The sequence below is a fragment of the Rhea pennata genome, chromosome 2 (genome assembly GCF_028389875.1).
Source record: "Rhea pennata isolate bPtePen1 chromosome 2, bPtePen1.pri, whole genome shotgun sequence".
Classification (NCBI taxonomy): Eukaryota; Metazoa; Chordata; class Aves; order Rheiformes; family Rheidae; genus Rhea; species Rhea pennata.
Window position 1 is genome coordinate 125,977,171 of NC_084664.1, and position 18,874 is coordinate 125,996,044.

At 43.5% G+C, this 18,874-nt stretch overlaps 1 protein-coding gene across 1 annotated transcript; it reads right to left on the minus strand.

The window, feature by feature from the left end:
• Positions 1 to 305: 305 nt before the first annotated feature.
• On the minus strand, positions 306 to 18,614 carry VXN (vexin). The gene is made up of 6 exons (XM_062568200.1): positions 18,548 to 18,614; positions 14,378 to 14,433; positions 7,644 to 7,806; positions 3,952 to 4,013; positions 1,624 to 1,709; positions 306 to 492 (listed from the first exon to the last, which is right to left on the minus strand). The coding sequence occupies exons 1-6, from the start codon at positions 18,612 to 18,614 to the stop codon at positions 306 to 308; spliced, it is 621 nt and encodes a 206-aa protein (XP_062424184.1).
• Positions 18,615 to 18,874: the final 260 nt, after the last annotated feature.

Here is an 18,874-nt window from a genome sequence, read left to right on the forward strand (position 1 = left end):
GACAGGACGTGTAAAATGGTGAGAATGTGTCAGCAAAAGTTTCGGCATCACTGAGTCAAGACATAAATCTATTGGAGTATTTGGGATTCTAGTACGTCACAACGAAGAAAGGCTAGTGAGTCATATCATACTCGCTGTTTTTTGACCTTAGTCATTCTTTCTCCTATCTTTCTGAGATAATGGCATCCAGTAATAAAAATGATACCATTTCCCTGGATGAGCTGCAGTGCTGGTTCCACATCAATCCTAAAGTGTCTTGTTCTGGCTAAAGGAATTTGTGTCTTTCCAAGTGATGCTGAGACTTATCAGTCTGCCTCAAAGGCACTGTTTGTTGCCCCCAGATACTCCGACTTCTTCTTGTGCTTCATCAACATCTTCCTCAGGAGGCTGGGCGTCCCACACAGGTTGCCTCCTGTCAGAGGTAAAGAAGCTTCTGCTCCTGGTGGTAGGGTCAGGTCGTATTCTGTGGTCTTCCTCAAGCGCTGTCTTTGGCTAGCAAAAAAGCACAGAAGGACATAAAGCATTTACCTCTGTGCTCCTTCTTCTATGTTTATGATAACCAGCTACTGAAAAACTAAGTGCAGTCCATTTGCAAAGCTGTGTTTGTACCTGGCCTCTTCCCAGGACCAACAAGTCGGGAGCGAGCGGGGTCTGTGCTGGGCACCCAGCCTGGAAGCCAGGAGGGCAGATGCAGGCGGGTCGCCCCAGCCCCAGCCCTGCCTCGCGCCCCTCGTTCCCTTGCCGTCAGAGTGAATGTTCAAATGAGCGTCTGGGCTGGGACTGGAGCCTGCTCCTAACCGCGTCCCGTGTAACGTTTGCCACCAGACTGAAAGCCGCGTGGCACAAGAGGAGAGCTCAGCCGTTCCTACGAAGCCCTTCAAAACTGTGAAATCCCTGCAGCCCGGATGGTGTGCGTGGTGAGCTCCATCTGCCTGAGGGCAGCTGTGCTGATTTGCACCAGCTGAAGGTTTATGTCTGTGGGTATGAAGTGCAAGGACACTGCGGTAACAAGCTTATAACTATAATATGTTTATGATGACCGGCCACGGAAAAGCTAAGTGCAACCCATTCGTAAAGGTGTATTTGCAAAAAGTAGCAATGGAGTCATCTCGGATATCACCCGGATCCATTTTTGAGTTAATTGTATATTTATGGAGATGAATTCATACTATGGTTAAAATCATCCTTAACTACACTTTAAAGACAAAGCAGTTCTTTTTGTTATAAAAATATTTAATTACGTTTTCTAAACTGCCTTAGAGCAAATATTACAGACTACTTTTGAGGAAAATATTTAAATTTGGATATAGACATTTTTTTCCTTGTGGTATAACAAAATCATCATGGACACTCGGGCATCTGTATGAACAGCCATAGTCAATGTATAATCAATATACTTTTTAGCCAATTCCTCCCTCCCTTCTGTGAAACAAGCAACGTTTCTTTACCATAAATCACTAAAGTTTTATAACTCTGATTCAGAGGAAATACTCAGATGAGGATTTCTTTTTGTTTCTGGTGAGACGGTGACCTACAACTGAGGTCACCTGTTCCTTGCCCTGACAGACAGCGCCCCAAGCACAGTTTCGTCAGGGTTGGCTGGAGGAATAGGAAGGGACTTACTCTTCCGTAAAGGTGCTGTCATCTGTGGGCAATTCCGTGGCAGCCGCCTGTTTCACTGCGATGTGGGTAACTGATGATGCTGGAAACTGCTGGAGGAAGAAGCATGCCATTAAGAAATAGCACTGATGAACTGGACCCAAGGTTAATCTGAGGAAAGGGGTTGTTTTTGGAAAATGAATGAATACTGCAGATCTCTTAATGGGAGAAAGCAGGCTAAGACAGTGCTGATCTCTTAACCATGCAAATGCTCTTTGCTACTCTGAAGCCTCACTAAGTTCAATAAAGTGAGGCCCTGCTGAGGCTTCATCTCGAGTACTGTGCCTAGTTCTGGGCTCCCCAGGACAAGAGAAACATGGAGCTACTGGAGAGAGTCCAGTGTAGGGCTACAAAGATGATCAGAGGGCTGGAGCACCTGCCCTGTGAGGAACGGCTGTGAGAGCTGGGCCTGTTCAGCCTGGGGAAGAGAAGACTGAGGGGGGATCTCATCAATGTGTACAAGAACCTGAAGGGAGGGTGTCAAGGGGACGGGGACAAACTCTTTTCAGTTGTCCCGTGTGACAGGACAAGAGGCCATGGGCAGAAATTGAAGCACAGGAAGTTCTGCCTGAAGATGAGGGGGAATTTCTTCCCTGTGAGAGTGATGGAGCACTGGACCAGGTTGCCCAGAGAGGTTGTGGAGTCTCCTCTGGAGATCTTCAAAGCCTGCCTGGATGGAACCCTGTCTAACATGCTCGAGGTGACCGTGCTGAGTAGGGAGGTTGGACTAGATGATCTCCAGAGGTCCCTTCCAACCTTACTGATTCTATGAAAGTGCTCATATCAATAAGAATTACTCCTCTGAATGAAGGTGGGATGTTTGCCAACCTTGTTTTTCAGCCTGGCTTCCCAGGGGAATGAGGCTTTTTTACAAACTGAGTGTGTAGCTGCCTCTGGCTGTTCTGCAGAGGTCGCTCCTACAGCTGGATAGGAATTGGCTTCCCCAACCATCTCAGTTTCTTTACCATTTTAAAATGTTTTCCAGGTCTGTGGGGTGCTGTGCCATGGTGCAAGAGGCCCAGGTTCAGACCTCAGTTCTGCCATGTTCCCATAAAAGTGCCTAATTCTCAAGTTCTGACTTCGCTCTTGTCCTCTTGATCATGCATTTCCCATTGGAAGGGAGTTGCTTTGTCTCATGAGCAGGCCACTGAAGCTTGCAAGGGCATCCTTGCAAGAATTTAGATGGTAGCTAAGGTGTGGTTACCCAAAACTAGAAAAAAAGGTAAAAATTGTGACGCAACCCTGTCATTTCAGCAACCACTATTGCTTATTTTACTGTGGATCCTGAAAAATTTGTTCATATTATTTGCACTAATACATGGCAACTCAAGTGTTCTTGAATCAGCTCCCTTATGTCCCATGGGATTAATATAAGACTGGATACTTTTAGGTGCTCTGTAAGTATATCAAGAGGTAAGAGTTAAAAAAAGATGCTCGAAACTGCTTTTTGCAAATATACTTTGAAGATTAACCAGCTTGATTATAGGTAGGTGAGATTTGTTTAATTACACTTAGCACTGCTGGTTTTAAACATCCTCCAATATTGCACAGTCATTTTTCTTGAGCATAGCCCAGCTAGGTAATACATTGTAGCTGTCTAAAAGAGCATCTGAAGCCGTAGACCTTCTGCAGCAGAGTCTGTTTTTAGTCAGAAACTTTTCAAAGGGCTATTTTTCGTTTGAAAATCAAGTTTTTATAAAATGTAATGACTTTAAAATTTGTTTTTTTATAAGAAAAACAGGAGGAAAAGAAAACATTTAAATAAAGCTGAGTCTTCGTTAGCCAAAACATTTTTTTTCTCCATTACAAAATGAAATTTTAATTTTTGAATGATGATTTCCATATTGACTCTTTATTGACATTTTTGATTCATCAGAGGTGATTATTTTTTTCGGGATGACATGCTGGAAAAAGTGGATTATTTTGTTTGTTCTGGTTTAGAAAGATATTTTTCCTAATTTGTGAAATTCTCTGAGAAACACGAGGTTAAGGCCTGCCAAGTCTGGCACAGACCACTTTCCATTCAAGTGGCTGAAGAGCCCGAAAGGGAGGGTGGCTGTTTCCATCTTACAGCGCTGCCCCTGGTCCCTGAGGGGCAGCAGTCCTGTGCCAGTCAGTGGCTCTCAGCTAAGGATTCTTTGCCACACATCATGTCTCAAAGCTTTAAACAACACTGAGAAATTCTCCAAGTACTGCTACAGCCAGACATATCGTTAATGTGGAACATATCAGCAGGCACTAGGATTTAAAATGCACCAAACAGTGGTAGTTAGTCTTACTGTGTTTACTTACAGAAGATTTTCTATCTGATTGGTGATCGCAGGACTTAGATGACTCTTGTTCAGAAATTCCCACTGCAAAGCATAAGAAATGTGGCTTTATCGGTAGCTATCCTACTGGCATAGCTTGTATTAAAAGTATCCTTTCATGCATTTAAGCCAAGATATGAAAAGAGCTAAGGTTCAGATTATAGTCCCACTGCCTTTTATTATAGCCAAAAATGCAAACATTTTCTTCCTTGTGACCATCTACTGTGATGTCAAAGGAAGCGATATATGGAATTGCTTAAGTATTTCTGGAAAAATCAACTTGACTGCTTGAAATCAGACCTAGACTTTGGAAATGATGAGGTGAACTGTCCTAAGCAGGCCAAATGTGAGAGCCTTTACCCACTGCTAACACTTAAGCATGTGTGTAAAAAGAGCAGGCACATCTGCTGCTCCAAGGCAGAGGTTGGGTGACATGGTTTTCATGTGCCTTGGAGACCCAGTGCCAGGGCTGTCCTGTCTGGGAGGAGAGGGGCCATTCCCTTCTCTGCGTTGACTGGAGGAGTCATTCGTAACTGGGGAGCAGCGTGTGCTACGTCCATGCTGTCAAAGGGAGAGATTTGAACCTTTCCATTGGCCTTTCTCTGCTTTCTCCTCAAACCTACAGGTTAGCTTTCAACCACAGGTGAGCACTCTGTTAACTTATCACATTCATGGTTAAATGCTTGCTGACATTCCTGCCCGTTGTGCCAAGGAAATAACTGAATGAGGGTTTCCAGATTTTTTTTCTCATGCAGCCAAATTCTCCCATTCGGCTGTGGAAATGAGGATCTCTTTTCATTTTTTTTCCTCTTCCTGTCCATTTTCAGTTTTCTGCTGTTTTTAAAATGGTATTCAAGTAAGTGAACAGCAAGGATCTGCAGAAATACCAGCATTCACAGAGGTTTAAGAAAGAATATGATTCAGAATGACTGCTGCCTATGCAGTGTAAATAATGGTGGGAAACATCAGAAAAAGCAGAGGTGCTGTTTATAGTACTGTCCCCAATGTGAGTTAGCAGTCAGAATTGTCTGCTCAGTTTGGGGGAGATATTTGACCATAATAAATATCTGATAAATACCTTTCTCTTCCCACCCCAGCTCAGTGATTCCATTAGATACCTAACTGTATCCCTTATGTCAAAGTTTAATTCAATTACTCCCTCTCATCTTGTATCTTAGTGACTAACAGTATTTAGCAGGTGGCTCTGAGCATTAGAGCTCGAGCTAATGTCTGCATTTTTATTTATTCTGTGTTGCTCTTATTTTGTATGATTCTTCCCTTCAGCATGTTCCTTTTCTTGTTAGATATAGAAAATGTTCTGGCAAAGTTTTAGCAAAATATTTAAGCGAAAGTAAGTCCTCACGGCTTTGGGTTTGTAGGTGCTTGTCAGGGCAGTGGTAGCCGATGTCCAAGCATGGGATGGGAGTTACTCCGTACCATTTATTCTGACTTGCCCTATGTCTCCAAGGTGAGAAAACGAAATATTTGTTTCCTGGTTAAAACTGAAGAGTAAGTAAGTAAATACATTTTTTTTAGTTCATCTGTCTGCCCTGTGAAGCAAAGCACCGCTCTTGTGTTTGAGCTCAGCCGGGGATTCCTTGCTCACCCTTGCTGGCCTTCTGCTGCACTTACTCTCCTTCCTGCATGCTGGGATTGACTGTCCTTGTGCCTGATACTGAGCACTGATATTTCTGTTGGGTTTCTAATGCCAGCAATAAGCTTGTTGAAGCTCTCATCTTTGCTCTGGGCCCTGTATTTTTCACTTCCTTTCGAAGTTTAAATGTTAATGCTATTACCCAGATTTCAAGTTGTGGTCCTATTAAATCTGAAATCTCCTTCATATTCAGCAGGGCTCGTCTATGAAGGAAGCATAGAAAACACTACAGATGGATCTGTTCCCAGTGAGGAAGTTGAAGGATGTCTTTTAAGGATGAAAGTTATGTAGTGCTCACATCAGCGCAGAGGTGAATGAGAATAGATTGTGCATACTCTGGGAGAAATATATATATGTACCTCATTTGTACCAGATCACACTGGCTTCCCTTCTGGTTGGGAAACAGCTGGAGAAACCTTTCTGGGCTCTTTCATTGCACCTCGTTCTTTGTCTAGGTATTCATTGGTGCAGTGACTACTGAAACCTGAAGCTGCGGTGCGATATACTAAATGGATCTATCTTTATTTAAATGCAAATATTTATAAACACTTCTGCTCTTCTCCCTGTAAAATATTAAATCTGTAAAGTCAGGCACTCAAAAGTTATGAAACACTAGAACTGAAGCGAGGTTATTTCAGCCCCAGGGATCTAGACATTATGATTCAGTCTCTAATTGTGACCACAAACTATTTTTCCACAGACTTGCTGCTTCATTCAATACACCATATGGATGGTATTCACACAGAGGGTAGTTATTCATCCCTTTTTTTTTTTTTTTTGATGTTGTTCAATACATGGCCCTGTACTTAGTTTCTCCACTCGTAAGCCTTCCTCTGAGGACAGGACTATTAATTTTTTCATGAGCTCTTCTGTATCGACGATCGCTGCAGTCATCGCCTGCACTAACGTTTAAGAGAACAGCTTCATAACGTTCTGGGGAAAAGGAAGTCACACTGGGGAACCAGGAGTCCCTCATCTCTTCCCTGGAGCCTCTGCTGCCCACCGCCCTGCAGCCAGCCACAGCCACCCCTTCTCCGCTCCTCCCTCCGGCCCCTCGGCCATTCGGCTCTTTCTGTGTTCGGCCGGTTCTTGGCTCTCGTCCCAGTTTTAGCTCTTTCCTTATGGTCCCAAGCTCAGTAAGCTCCTTCCTAGTTTCCCAGGCTCTGCTGCTGCCTCGCGTGCATCCGAATCCGATGGCTCGTGAGCAGTGTCGTGGCTGCAGACTGGTGGCGTGAGGAGCCTGCTCGCTCGTGACAGGAACTGTTTGACACGTTTAGCAACTCTTAACAGCTAAACTTCCCCCGTCCCTGCCAAGCACGTGCCAAATAGAATTTTTTTCAAAGGCTCGGGACTTGGTTGTATCTGGGCGGTTTTTCACAGGCATAGCAAAAGATGTAGTTTTGAGAAAAAAAGAAAATCCACTCCTTGCCAAATTTCATGGCCCTGCTCCAGCTTCTTCCCTTCAAATGTAAGGCATCAAATTTGAAGGAACTAAGTGACCAGCCTAGTTATGTTTATTTATTTGCTTGTTTATGGATTGGCAAATTTTATTTCTCCTTGATCGGGTCTCAAAATTATACTGATCTAGTTTTGCTTAAAAAAAACACAACCAGATCTGAAGCTAACATCCAGAATCTAAAAGTTCGTCCCAAATAGTTATGTTCTGGCAAAATCCTAAGCAACTGAACAGAGAACTTATGTAATGAGATGAGTCAGGCAAACTCAGTAATAAGCAATTTATCATCTCCATCTGTACAATATTGTCAGCTTTTGGAAGGAGAAAGTTTATGAGTGCATGAAGCGAGTGCTGCTTTTTTAGCTCTCTTTTCCATGAGCAGAGCTCTGCAATGCCACAGTCATTATCTCATTATTATCACCGGACATTTTAAGCAAGAAGAATCCTTTAGATACATAACAAAATGCCTGTTTCAGTGCAAACTGGAGGACTGCAATGCCTAAAAATGTCCTGAAGCAACTGAGACGGAGAAGGCTGAGCAAGAAAGCCGTAGCTGAGGACTTACTGTGCTTGGCCGTGCACTTGGCAGGGCAGGGTGCCTGCTGCCCGCTCTGCAGGCAGCCCAGGTCCCGCACCTCGTCATCTCCGTACAGCACCTGGAGGACGTCGCCGTGGTGGGGCTGCGGCTTGTCTGGCCTGTGGGGCCAGCAGTCAGCTATTGCTATCACCTACAGGAAAGAGGCAAAACCATCCTGTCACACCTGGCCTTGGAGCGGGCTGTATGTAGGCACGATGCCATCCGTCCAGTCACCCTGCTGGCAACAGCGTAGCACTAGATCTTGCTACTGCTTTACTGTCATTTGGAGGGGATACTGTCATTTGGGTGGAGGTTGTGAGATCTGCGGGATTTGCTTTTGTTTTGCTCCTGACTCTGTGCATGAGAAGTATAAAAGTACCGGAAGAATCAAATATATTTTCTGTGGGACCCAGCTACTTAGTTGTACCTTTCTGTGTTTTCTTCTAGAAGCTGAAATGTGGTCCTTTATAAATCTATTGATTTTTGGATACCCATTCTGAGACAGCTTAAATTTAATTTCTTTTTGCAGCATTTCTTGGGCAGTCAGTTACACTTGTGCAATGTGAATGAAAAATGCTATTTCTTCAGGACTCTCTTGTCTCTTGGACTTGTTTACATTTTACAGCTGGCAAATGATTACAGAGAATGCAAGATGGTGGAGAATTATACTCCTAGATATCATTTTTCACAAAAATTAGCCTTTACAACCTCACTGGGAGCTGTATGTTTGAGCACTTGGCCGTAAGTGTCATGTGGCCAGATTGTGTTCCTGAAAACAAATGGAAACAAAACAAAATACTTTTCAGCCTTGATCACAATTAAACCATGTCTCTCAGTGCCATAGGTAACCATGCAGGCCAGAACTAGTGTAAATTTTTTATAAAAAAACTTGGCTAGGCTCAAAGTGGATAGGTCCATTGGTGACTATTATCCAGGATGATCCAGAAGCACTTGGATCACAAAGATTGAAGTCCTGACAGCAGGGAAAGTGCATTTCATACTTTTGTTTCTTAAATTCTTCCCTGAAGATCTGCTATTATCATACTAAGAAACAGAATACAAATTAAACAGGCCAAAGATCCAAACCAGTAAGGAATTCAAGACATGTGGCAACTTTTGAGACTGTTTCCTGTTAGTTTTACACTGTCATTTATTCTCTGCAATACCCTAGCAATAAATGTTCTGTAGGCATCTAGCGTAATGTGTGTATTTCTGGATGCCTAAAATTTAGAAGACTGTTTATTAAATGTGGCCTTTTGCCAGCAAAAATCAATTCAAGCAACATAAAGAAGAGCATCATAAAGACAGAACCGTGGAACAGAAGGGCAATCTTGGCTGGCAGTAGGTTGCTTGCCTAGGAACTCCATGCATATTTTCCAGTCATAAAGTAGCCACCACACAGGGATGGTGAGTGGGATGTAGGTGGCTGACAAAGGTCTAGATTCCTGCCACAAACTGTATCTTAGCTAAGCAAAGTCAACTCCCATGGACTCAAAACACTGGCCATCAGCATGCTCTCAATAGGACTCAATGCTGGCCAGCACTTGATAAGATGCCCCAGATAAGGCAACTTTCCTTTTTTATTATTTTGTTTTTTTCCAATGACTTTTCATTGATGGGAAGCACAGTGACTGGAAGTAAGAAGATACTTTTCAAATGAACACAACCAAATTTACTTTAATGTTAATATAGCTTGGCTAGTAATAGCCTTCTTGGTATAGCAACCTATACCGGTTGCTAACATAACACCTGTCATTTAACGTACTTGTGCTCCCTTTGCTAACTTGTAAAAGAAATATTTGACAAATGATATAGATAAGCTTAGCTATAAATAAGCTGGTTATTGCAATATGTAAACTAAAAACACTGCTTATTAGTAAAAATGAACATTGGCTGCATTTTGTGTCATATTATGTTGGAAGAACAAGTGAAAAGCAGTTACTTGCATCTTACTGATGATGGATAGTTGTCATGTACCTGTTTATATGTAAATGCAGATATTTTATCTCACGGCTGAGATCAGAAACCATCATGCAACTAGCCTGGTATTGGCATAGCAAAAGCCTTACTTCATCTACTGATATGTCTTCTGCTTCTAACATGCATTCAAGATAAAAGCAAGACCGCATTCAAGCATGTGCCTTCACACAAAATTATTCATTTTCTTTAAAGAAAGACATTTGAATTCAGTTTACCATTAATCTGCAATATTCTGTCTGTGTATATAAAATTTTATGCAGATTTGTAAACACACGCAAACAGATATTTCCCAAAACAAGAAAAAAAAAAGAAAAACTCAAATCAGATCACTTTTTACTTTTTTGATTCCATGTAACCTCAGAAGTTTGGAGAAGTCTACATAGTTCCTGCTGACCAGCAGGACAAGGAGCAGAAACTGACTTCTGAGACCCAACAGCAGGCAAAAATACTAGTGGTAACAGTTGGTGAGGCAACCACAATCCAATCCAAGACGTAAGAGGGGCTTTCTTTTAGTTTGGTGGATTTTGGCACACAGCCTAACACAGTCCCTGGTCCATAAGCTACTTAAGAACATGTCTAGTGTTAAGTTAAAGTCAAGGGGATTACCACTGTCCTTGAAGATAAGCACGTGCTAAGGAATGCCAGTGCCTGGGGCCTAGCTCCACTGACCAAGAATTTGGCGCTGCAAGAAGAGAGCCAAGCCTCAGCACCACTCAGATAATTCAGAAATAAGCCTGATGCCAGAGGATGTCGGTGGTGGGCGGCCTCCTGTTGCTGCTTAAACTGTTTGTGCTGGCTCTCTCTCCACCGCCACTGGACTGGTTCCAGGAGCTCCCCATCCCTCAGCAGCATCCTCGCGTGCTGCAGCTCCCATGCCCTGGTGGTGCAGCCCCGTGCCTTGCCGTGACCACCCAAACCGTGGGAGATGGTTGCCAGAGGGACTACCCTACATCACGCCATGATGTCGGCGGAGCCACCCTCCTTCGCAGCGAACGAGGTGAGGCTACGGCAGGCAGGGGTCCTCTGTGGCGGCTCCTCTGCCTTGGAGTTTGCCTCACTCAGATCGAGCTCTTCCAGCTCTCAAGGCACGCTGCAAAGCCCAGCTTCTCTCACAAGCTTCGGCAATGTGCCCAGTGCTCTTGTTCATACTCGGTCCTCTTTGGCGCATGATGGAAACTATCTGCAGCCCTCTCCTACTCGAGTGTAAGGAACCTGAGCTCCCTCCTATTCCTTCGTCTTGGAAAGAACAGTTGAAGTAAGTATGGTGCTGGCTATAGTAATCTCTAATCTTGAAAGTGGCTTATTTTATCAGTGTAAACCACTATTGACTTGAAACTTAATCTGCCTACACATTGCAAAGGACAAATTTCATTCAAATTAAAAAAAAAAAGGAGTAGGGGAGGAAGGAAGCAAGCTTTTTAACTCCATCAGTAGCAGGAATTACTTAGCCACATCATCTATGCTTTTAAGATTTCTTGTTTAAGTTTAGTATCAGTAGCTCCAAAAAGCATTCAAGCAAAAGGATCTTTCTATATAGGTTACGTTGCTATTTTCCATTAGAGTTAGACACAACACACCCTCAGTTAACATGTTTGCTGCATTTGGCAGTAGTACATTTTCTGAGTTTATTATCTCCTAGTGAAGGATTTCACTGTGACTTTGGCTGCCTCACTTGTTACTGTAATATGTAAAGACTTTTCTAGGTCAGGAAACTAAACCTGGTGTAGCGCAGTGTTGATCTAAACCAGAGCTGACATTTCTTTAGGGCACCTAGGGTAAGGCACAAGGATCAGCTTGAAGTTACTTTTCTTTTCTAAATGTAACAGAAAATTCAAATCTGTCTGAATGGCAGAGTCATCCAAACAGAGCGGAATTACTAAGCAGCTCTCTAGATAATTACTGTTTTTAAAGCCTGTAAGTCCCTTGGCTGGCTCTCTCTGTTTGCAGGGTGCAGAGTCTGAATTCAGAGCTCAGCAAAACATCTTTTTTGTGGATTTAACTGTGCATGTGAGAGCACTGAGGCCCGGCACACCTTACTGAAATTAGCTGGAGAGCAATGTTAAACGGGGACCACAGAGGACGCGGGAATGCTGTAGAGCAGCATAGAGGCTGTCCCAACACCGCAGTCAGTGCACGTGCAAGCAAAATCCCACTGTCAAATAATCAGAAAAGGTCACCAAAACCAGCTAGCTTTGGATAAAACTTTGAAGCTTGGAGACTGAACAATTGTGTTGTTAGTGGAGGAAATGACATCTTTAGAGCTAAGGTTTTCTTGATGATCTAATGTTTCTCTGACTCCTAATGGGGCAGCACTAACACACACACTGATATTTGCCATTTTTTTGCTAAGGAGCCAGATGTTGGTGTCAAGACTCTTTTTAGAGCTTTAATCAAAGGATTTGGGGGATGGGAGAACATGGGATGAGAAGGAAAAGATGTGCTATCACTACAAATAACTCTTAACGGAGCAATAGGGACTGCAAATAAACATATTGAGGAAATATTTAATTTAAAAAAAGAAAGTGTTTCCCTCTTTATTTCACCCTTCCACTGTCATGATTGTGCTTCTGGGATGGATCCTTGATTGTGATGGAAATTACCTCACAAAAAATCGGTCATTTCAGTGTTAAATCACTTAATGCTACATGGCTTGAGAGTTTCTGCCATAAAAAAATCTGGCAGATGTCCATGTTGCTTGCTATTTTTGCCTTAGTCTCGGATTAAAGATGTGCATCCACTGCAATCACCAGGGCAGAAGAGCTCATGTTAGCTGAGGTATTTCTACAGCACCAACAGCAGGTGCAGAAGTAAAAGTAAAAAATAAATAATCATTTTGCTACTTTTGTGTGGGTCTAGAAACTGTCAATCTCAACTTCCTCAGAGGCCTGTGTGTTCCAGCACACACAATTTATTTGAGTGATTTCACATCAGCTATAAGCAGCTGCATCACACTGCGAGAGGCAAATGCACAGTGCTAAGAGCTGACTGGGCAGATCGCTTCGGTTTGCAAGAATTCCATATTTCCTTAGCTGGAGCAGCAGACTATTCCTTACACCTGGTACTCCCACACTAATATGATGCTGTCTGCCTCATGAATAAGCTTTAACTGAGGTTAGGAAAGCCCTATCAGAAGAAAAATCCTACAAAAATACAGTGACAAGACAGGGAGCTTCTTCTCTTATTTTCTTAGTCCTACATAAGTGTAATGCTGCTACAACACTTCCCCTGGGAAGAGGGATACAACAAGTGGGAAAAGGGAGTGCTAGAGAAGGGACAAGTATGTAGTAAGACTACTTTGACAGAAGAGCCTTAAAGCTTACAAAAAGTGCTTTAGCATGCACTACAGAAAGAGAGGTTGTCACTCCCACAAGAGAGCATTGTGAAAAAAGGGTCACGAAAGGTGTTGTGAATCAGTTAAGGAGGGAAAATCGGCCTTCAAGACAAGAAAACTCAAACCCAGACTAACGGGTTGGAGTGTCTAAAATTAGAAAATCATTTTCTCAGAGTTCTGTTATTGTTGCTTCTATTATTATTATTTATTTAATAACGTTCAGAAGAGAGAATCTGATGCAAAAATATTTACAGCTTTACTGAAAAGATCTGCAACAAGTGAGAGTTACTCATACAGCTAAGAACATGGGGAAGAAGAAAAAAGATGAGGTTGTGTAGCACGGTGTTATGGGAAACTTGTAACTATTTTCCTTCCTGAGGCAGGAGAAAGTGCTGTGCTGGACCATGGGCAGGGCACGGTGGCATGAAGAGGGAAGGACCACATTCGGCTGCAAGCTGACGATCCTGTTCAGCTGGGCTCCTCTGAGCAAACGCCGGGAAAAGCAGCTCACACTTTTGCAAGGGTGAGCTGCTACCCTCCCTCCGCCCTCACGTATCCCCATGCAGCGCGTTTAGGTGGTTGGGGAACGCTGTGGGGTTGCAGACCAGGAGCAAACAGAGCAGATTTGTGTATGAAACACAGGCCTGACTGCGGGAGGGCAAATGAGGGGACCAGCTGGTCTTCAGAGAACAGCTCTTCTTCAGGATTAAAAGTACCAAACAAGTCAGTGAAGGCTCAGTTCTTAGTTTTTCTCTATGTTTGTGAAGAGTGGGTAGAGTAGGGTGGCCTCTCTTCAGGAGCTTGGACTGCTGAACCTGGGGGGCACTGGGGCTTTCTTGGGGGCACTGGGTAGAGCTCTGGCTGCTGCCTCCAGGGCTGTAGCATGTCGAGTCCCGCAGACAGCACGGGCAACCGTCACTGCGATCCAGGGACAAGCAGCATCTTGCCTCAGAGCCACCTTCTGCAGGTGAGCTTACAATTAATAATTTATACTTTTCTCCCGGATTCCCCAGGGAACGTGACACCGGCTCCTTGACTAACATGATACCTCTGTGCGGAGAGGTATGCTTTGCCTTTCCCCCCCACCTGCCCTTCTGGCACCTTTATTTATGCTTTATCAATATGAATTATGTCTGCGAATCGCTTAGGTGACCCATGCTGATAAGCTGTTCGTTTGAGTAGCTCTGCAGGGAAAGCTGGCATTTTCTGATGAGTTTCAAAGCCCTTCTGCTAAATATCTGTAACTTTCCAGAAACTGCCTCGTTTCCCACCCGACTCTCTGCGTCAGACAGTTATTGCCCCAGCCTGCAAAGATCTGCTTCCTATTTATCCACGGCATTTTTTAAGAATGAATTTACCCAACTAGTATTAGAAAGAGAGAGAGCAGGAGAGAAAGGGAGACTTTTCTTACGCTCTTTGCTAGGATGTGCTGCGGAGCTTTGGCTCTTCTCCGGGCAGGACTGCACGCTGCGGAAAGAACAACAGACACGTGATCAGGGGGCAGCCGGGCAGGCGGGCCCGCGCCATGGCTTCGGTGGCAGTGCCCACTGGAAACGCTGGTTCGGGACTTTGCTGGTTCGCAGCGGGAATTTTGCAGGGAGGTTCCTGATGTTCGACGCTTGGTCTTGAGGCCCCGCGCCAGCCTGCGAGTGCATCAGCTCTGCTCTTACCCGCCCCACGCAGGGAGCTAACGTTCAATAAAATAAATGATATCTGTGCCATTATGAAAAAGAAAAGCCTCATTTCAGTATTTTAAGCCACTTTTCATTACTTTATCATGCCGTGGCTGTGCTACGGCAATGGCATTAGGTTAAATATGCCTGTGAAAGGCCTCCATGAGGATGTTCTGGGGGCTGGGGGGGAGGAAAGGTTTAAGGAGGATTTCAGCTGAAGCACTCAGCCGAAGAGAAAGTCCTTTCTCTTAATGTCATCTTAGACCCCATTTTCCAGCTCTACAATACAGACATTTAGTGATACAGGGCAACAGTCGTCCCAAAGTTTTTGCATTTCTGCCATAGGCCCCCAGGAAGGACCTTCTTTTTTGTCCACGAGTTTTTGAGCAGGTCTCTTACCTGCCAGCGTTTAGGACAGCAGCTCTTTTGTTTCAGAAATAAATTAACCTCTCTCTCCATGCAGCTTCAAACATGACTGGCATAGGCATTAGCTTTAAAGAAGCCCAGGCTTTCGTCTAGATACAGACTTTTTCAGTAAGCTCAAACAGCCCTGTAAAGTCATTTCAGGATTACCACATTGTGTCCAAAGCAAAACGTTTGCAGTAAGTCTAATATATATATATATTTAATCCCCAGAATGACTCATTCAGTTCCTTAATTTGATGAGACATTTTGCTTGGAGTTTGATTTCAATTTTATTTTTAAACCCATTAGGATAACGCAATCATAAGTGAAACAGAATCACTGGCCGCTAGATGCTCAAGATACCAGAATCATAAGCAAAGCTTGTGCTCAGATAAGACACTCCACTCACGCTGAGGTGAATAGGCTTTTTTTGGACAAAGAGAAGATTGTTTAAATAGTTTTTGTTTCAGTTTGACTTGAAGCTGGACTGAAAAACTCTGATTGTATCTTACCCATTACACTTTAAAGCGAGGACCCTCTCCTGTATTCAGGATATTGAAGTCATGACTGCAGGATTTAGTGGCCAATTACAAAATTCAGATGCAGATTTAGAAACAATTGGCAGTGCTGGCCTTGAGGGAAACACATATGAATGGAGGGTTACTGTCCAGGCTCAGCTTCGAAGCCTCCAAAGGCCTTGAAAATTGAGGTTTGTTATGGAATCACAGGTGGTTCTTGGTTTCTGGATAAGCTTCCCTTTAGGTTTCTGGGTCAGATTCAAACGCAGGAGTCCCAGCACTCATTACTGCTATGTGTTACTGTTTCTAAAGGCTTCTGAAGATACGGAGGCAGATGGAGCTGACTCAAAGCTTCTTGTTATTGTAGTGAAACTAAATTTCTGCCTTGAGATGGCAGAAGTCCAAGTGCTAAAGGGCAGGCTTGCTGCTCCTGCTGCCTGAGGGGTCCTGGAGATGAGTTGTGGTGTCCTCACCTTCCTGGGAGCTGCTGCACCATACCCCATCGTCTTCTTTGATGTCAGAAGTAACAACTAGCCTGGCTTTCTAGGGCTGTGGCACAAGTAGAGCTGGCAGTGGGACGAAAGCCACTTTGCCTCATGAGATGGTGTTCTAGGAAGGTTGTGTTCATCTTAAAGCTGCCCCTAGCTAAGCAGTATAATGTCAGTAGTGCCTTGTAATTTTGATTTCTTCCATGCACTAGCATGGAATTTGCCTAGTTGTCTGCAATTAATATTCTTATTACTCTTACTCAGAGCTTTCTTTCCAGGACAGGACTTTGCAGAGAAGAATATTTATGCCTGAGCTTAGTATATAAATGAGAAAAACAGGACAGGGTGAAGTTTAAGGAGGTCCCCACTCTTCCCTCCAGTGTACTCCTAGGAGACCTCCCTTTCAGTGGCAGGGAGCTGTTATGTTTGCTTGCCATGTCTGGCAGTACTGTGGCCTTGATGTTGGCCCAGCTGGTCCTGCAGATGGAGCAGGCAGGTGGGAAAGCCACAGAGAACGTGATATGAAACATCAAAGGCTGCTGTCAGTGTGATGGGGCGGATGACTGTGCACATTCAGTAGCGAAAATTCAGCCATTTTGACTTTTTTTTTTTTTTTTTTTTTTGGGGGGGGGGAATAGGCAAACTGGAACTGTGGTGCTGCCAGCAACTAGCTTGCTGTTTTGAGGCTCTCAGCTTTAGACTAAGGCAGTTCAACATTCAAATCCTTTTATGGATCCTTGACTGCATTAAGATACTTAAATAAATGGCCTGATTTTCAGAGATGTTGACTACCTGCAACTGTCCCTGAAAATCAGGCCACCGTTTCAGAACACCATAGCGAGAATTTATGTACTGAGCATTTGCACCCCAATAGATAGAAAGTTTTGCCCAATGCTTTGCCTGTAGTTGAACAGAACAGCAACATGGGAGGTGATGTATCCTGTTCAAGTTCCCTGCTAACAACCCATTGAAGCACTGGGTGCTACACACTTAACTCATCACAAACAAGTTATCTGTGCACATGCAGTTGGAGAGTGTGCTAAGCTGTCAGCTTGATTATGCTCTGTTTTGAACGGGATGATATCCTCAAGGATCTCTACAGCCTTCTCCTGCATGGGAAGCCTTATATTTTAAATCATAGTTAGTGCAGGATGAAAACCAGACAGACATAATGAAGGTTGTTTTATTTTTTCTTTTTTTTTTCCTATGAATATGTTGTAACTTGCTTTTGAAGCTGCTGCAATCACCATTACTTCTAGAATAATTGCTCACAAGCAAAACACTAATTAAACGCAAGTGCAGAAAAGTTTAATGATACAAGGAGTCATCTTTAAGTCTCTCTAGCATTTCTTACTGTACAGCATGAGGAGTGCAGTTTATATATATTCCTTATAGAAGGGACTACTGTTATGCTGGTACCACAATGAACAACACATAAATGTACCTAGCAGTAGTTGGTATGCATACTTTCAGGGTATATACAATGCACAGACCAAATCACTGCCCGTCATCTGCCACTTTAAGTGGCAAATGGCTTACACGGGCTGAAGAAAGGAATGGCATGAAAGGGAAGTCACAGCACCAGCAAACATGCAGTTACTTGAACAGGCACTGAAAGAAGAGTGAATCATGGAGCTAGACATAAGCGACCCACTTGCACAGGAAGACAAAAGCAGCAATGAAAACAGGGGAACTGCAGGGAAAACCCTGCAAACATGATCCTCTGCAGGGGGTGGGAGCAGGAGGGGAAGAATGAATTCTTGCAGATGATGTTTCTGGATTTGCCTCTGAAAGGATGTTTGTAGGTACAATCCAGATTTCAGGCAACAGAACAATTACAGTGACGGTCCACTGTCATTTCCACTTACAGCCTGAAATTAAGCAGCTGAGTGCTCATGCTTGCAGCTTCCAAGCAAAGATCTGATCTAGCCCCACAATTTGTTTTCCGTGATTTTACCTGCTTTCTTCTTGTTGCTGAAATATGCAGCTATTGAGTTTAAACTAATTTGTTCAATCAAATGCATGCTGACTGGGCTTTGTCCGGTTCTTACTCTTCATTACAAGCAATTAATGTTAATCATGCATTCATTTCGAGGGCATGGCTTTGGAAATGTTCCACTTATTGAGCCAGCGTACTTAAATTCAACATTCAGGCAGTTCACCCAGTTCATCTGAGCTGCTAACTGCTCACAGAACTTCATTTTCTTTTCTATTGCATAGAATAGCCGTACAGTTGCAAGCTGTCACTTTAGCAATTACCTCATAGGTATATGAACGCTGATTCCCAGTTTTGCCTGTGCAAAGATTTTACACAGCCCCAGTGTCTAAGCACCTGCACGGATTAGCTCCAGAAACAAGCAGAGAGCTCTGAACTGCAAGCAGAGCACAGCAGAGCAAACACAGCAGCGTATCACTTCAGAGATTTCTCTAATGATAAAACATTCCATCCCTGTAGAAGACAACACCATAGCTGTTATTCTAGTCCCCATGTACTCACATTTGGATGAAATCACAGTGGTGAAAACTTCTAAATTTTCATCGCTGCAGCTGTAAATCTGATGCATTTTCCACCTCTCTCCACTGACTGCCTTTCAGCCTCATGCAACTGCTCTGAACTTCTGGTAAATAGGTTTCACTAATCCAATCTGGCTCTGTGATCATTGTCCAGATCTACAAAGGACAGACGATGCTGTGATCTCATCTCATTCCATATTCTTCATTGCAACATTTTCTGCTCCCATCTGCCTTTGTATGAGTACTGTTAATGCAAAGATTTAATTTAGCTGTTACTTAAGCCTCTAGTCAGAGAGCAGCATTTTATTTT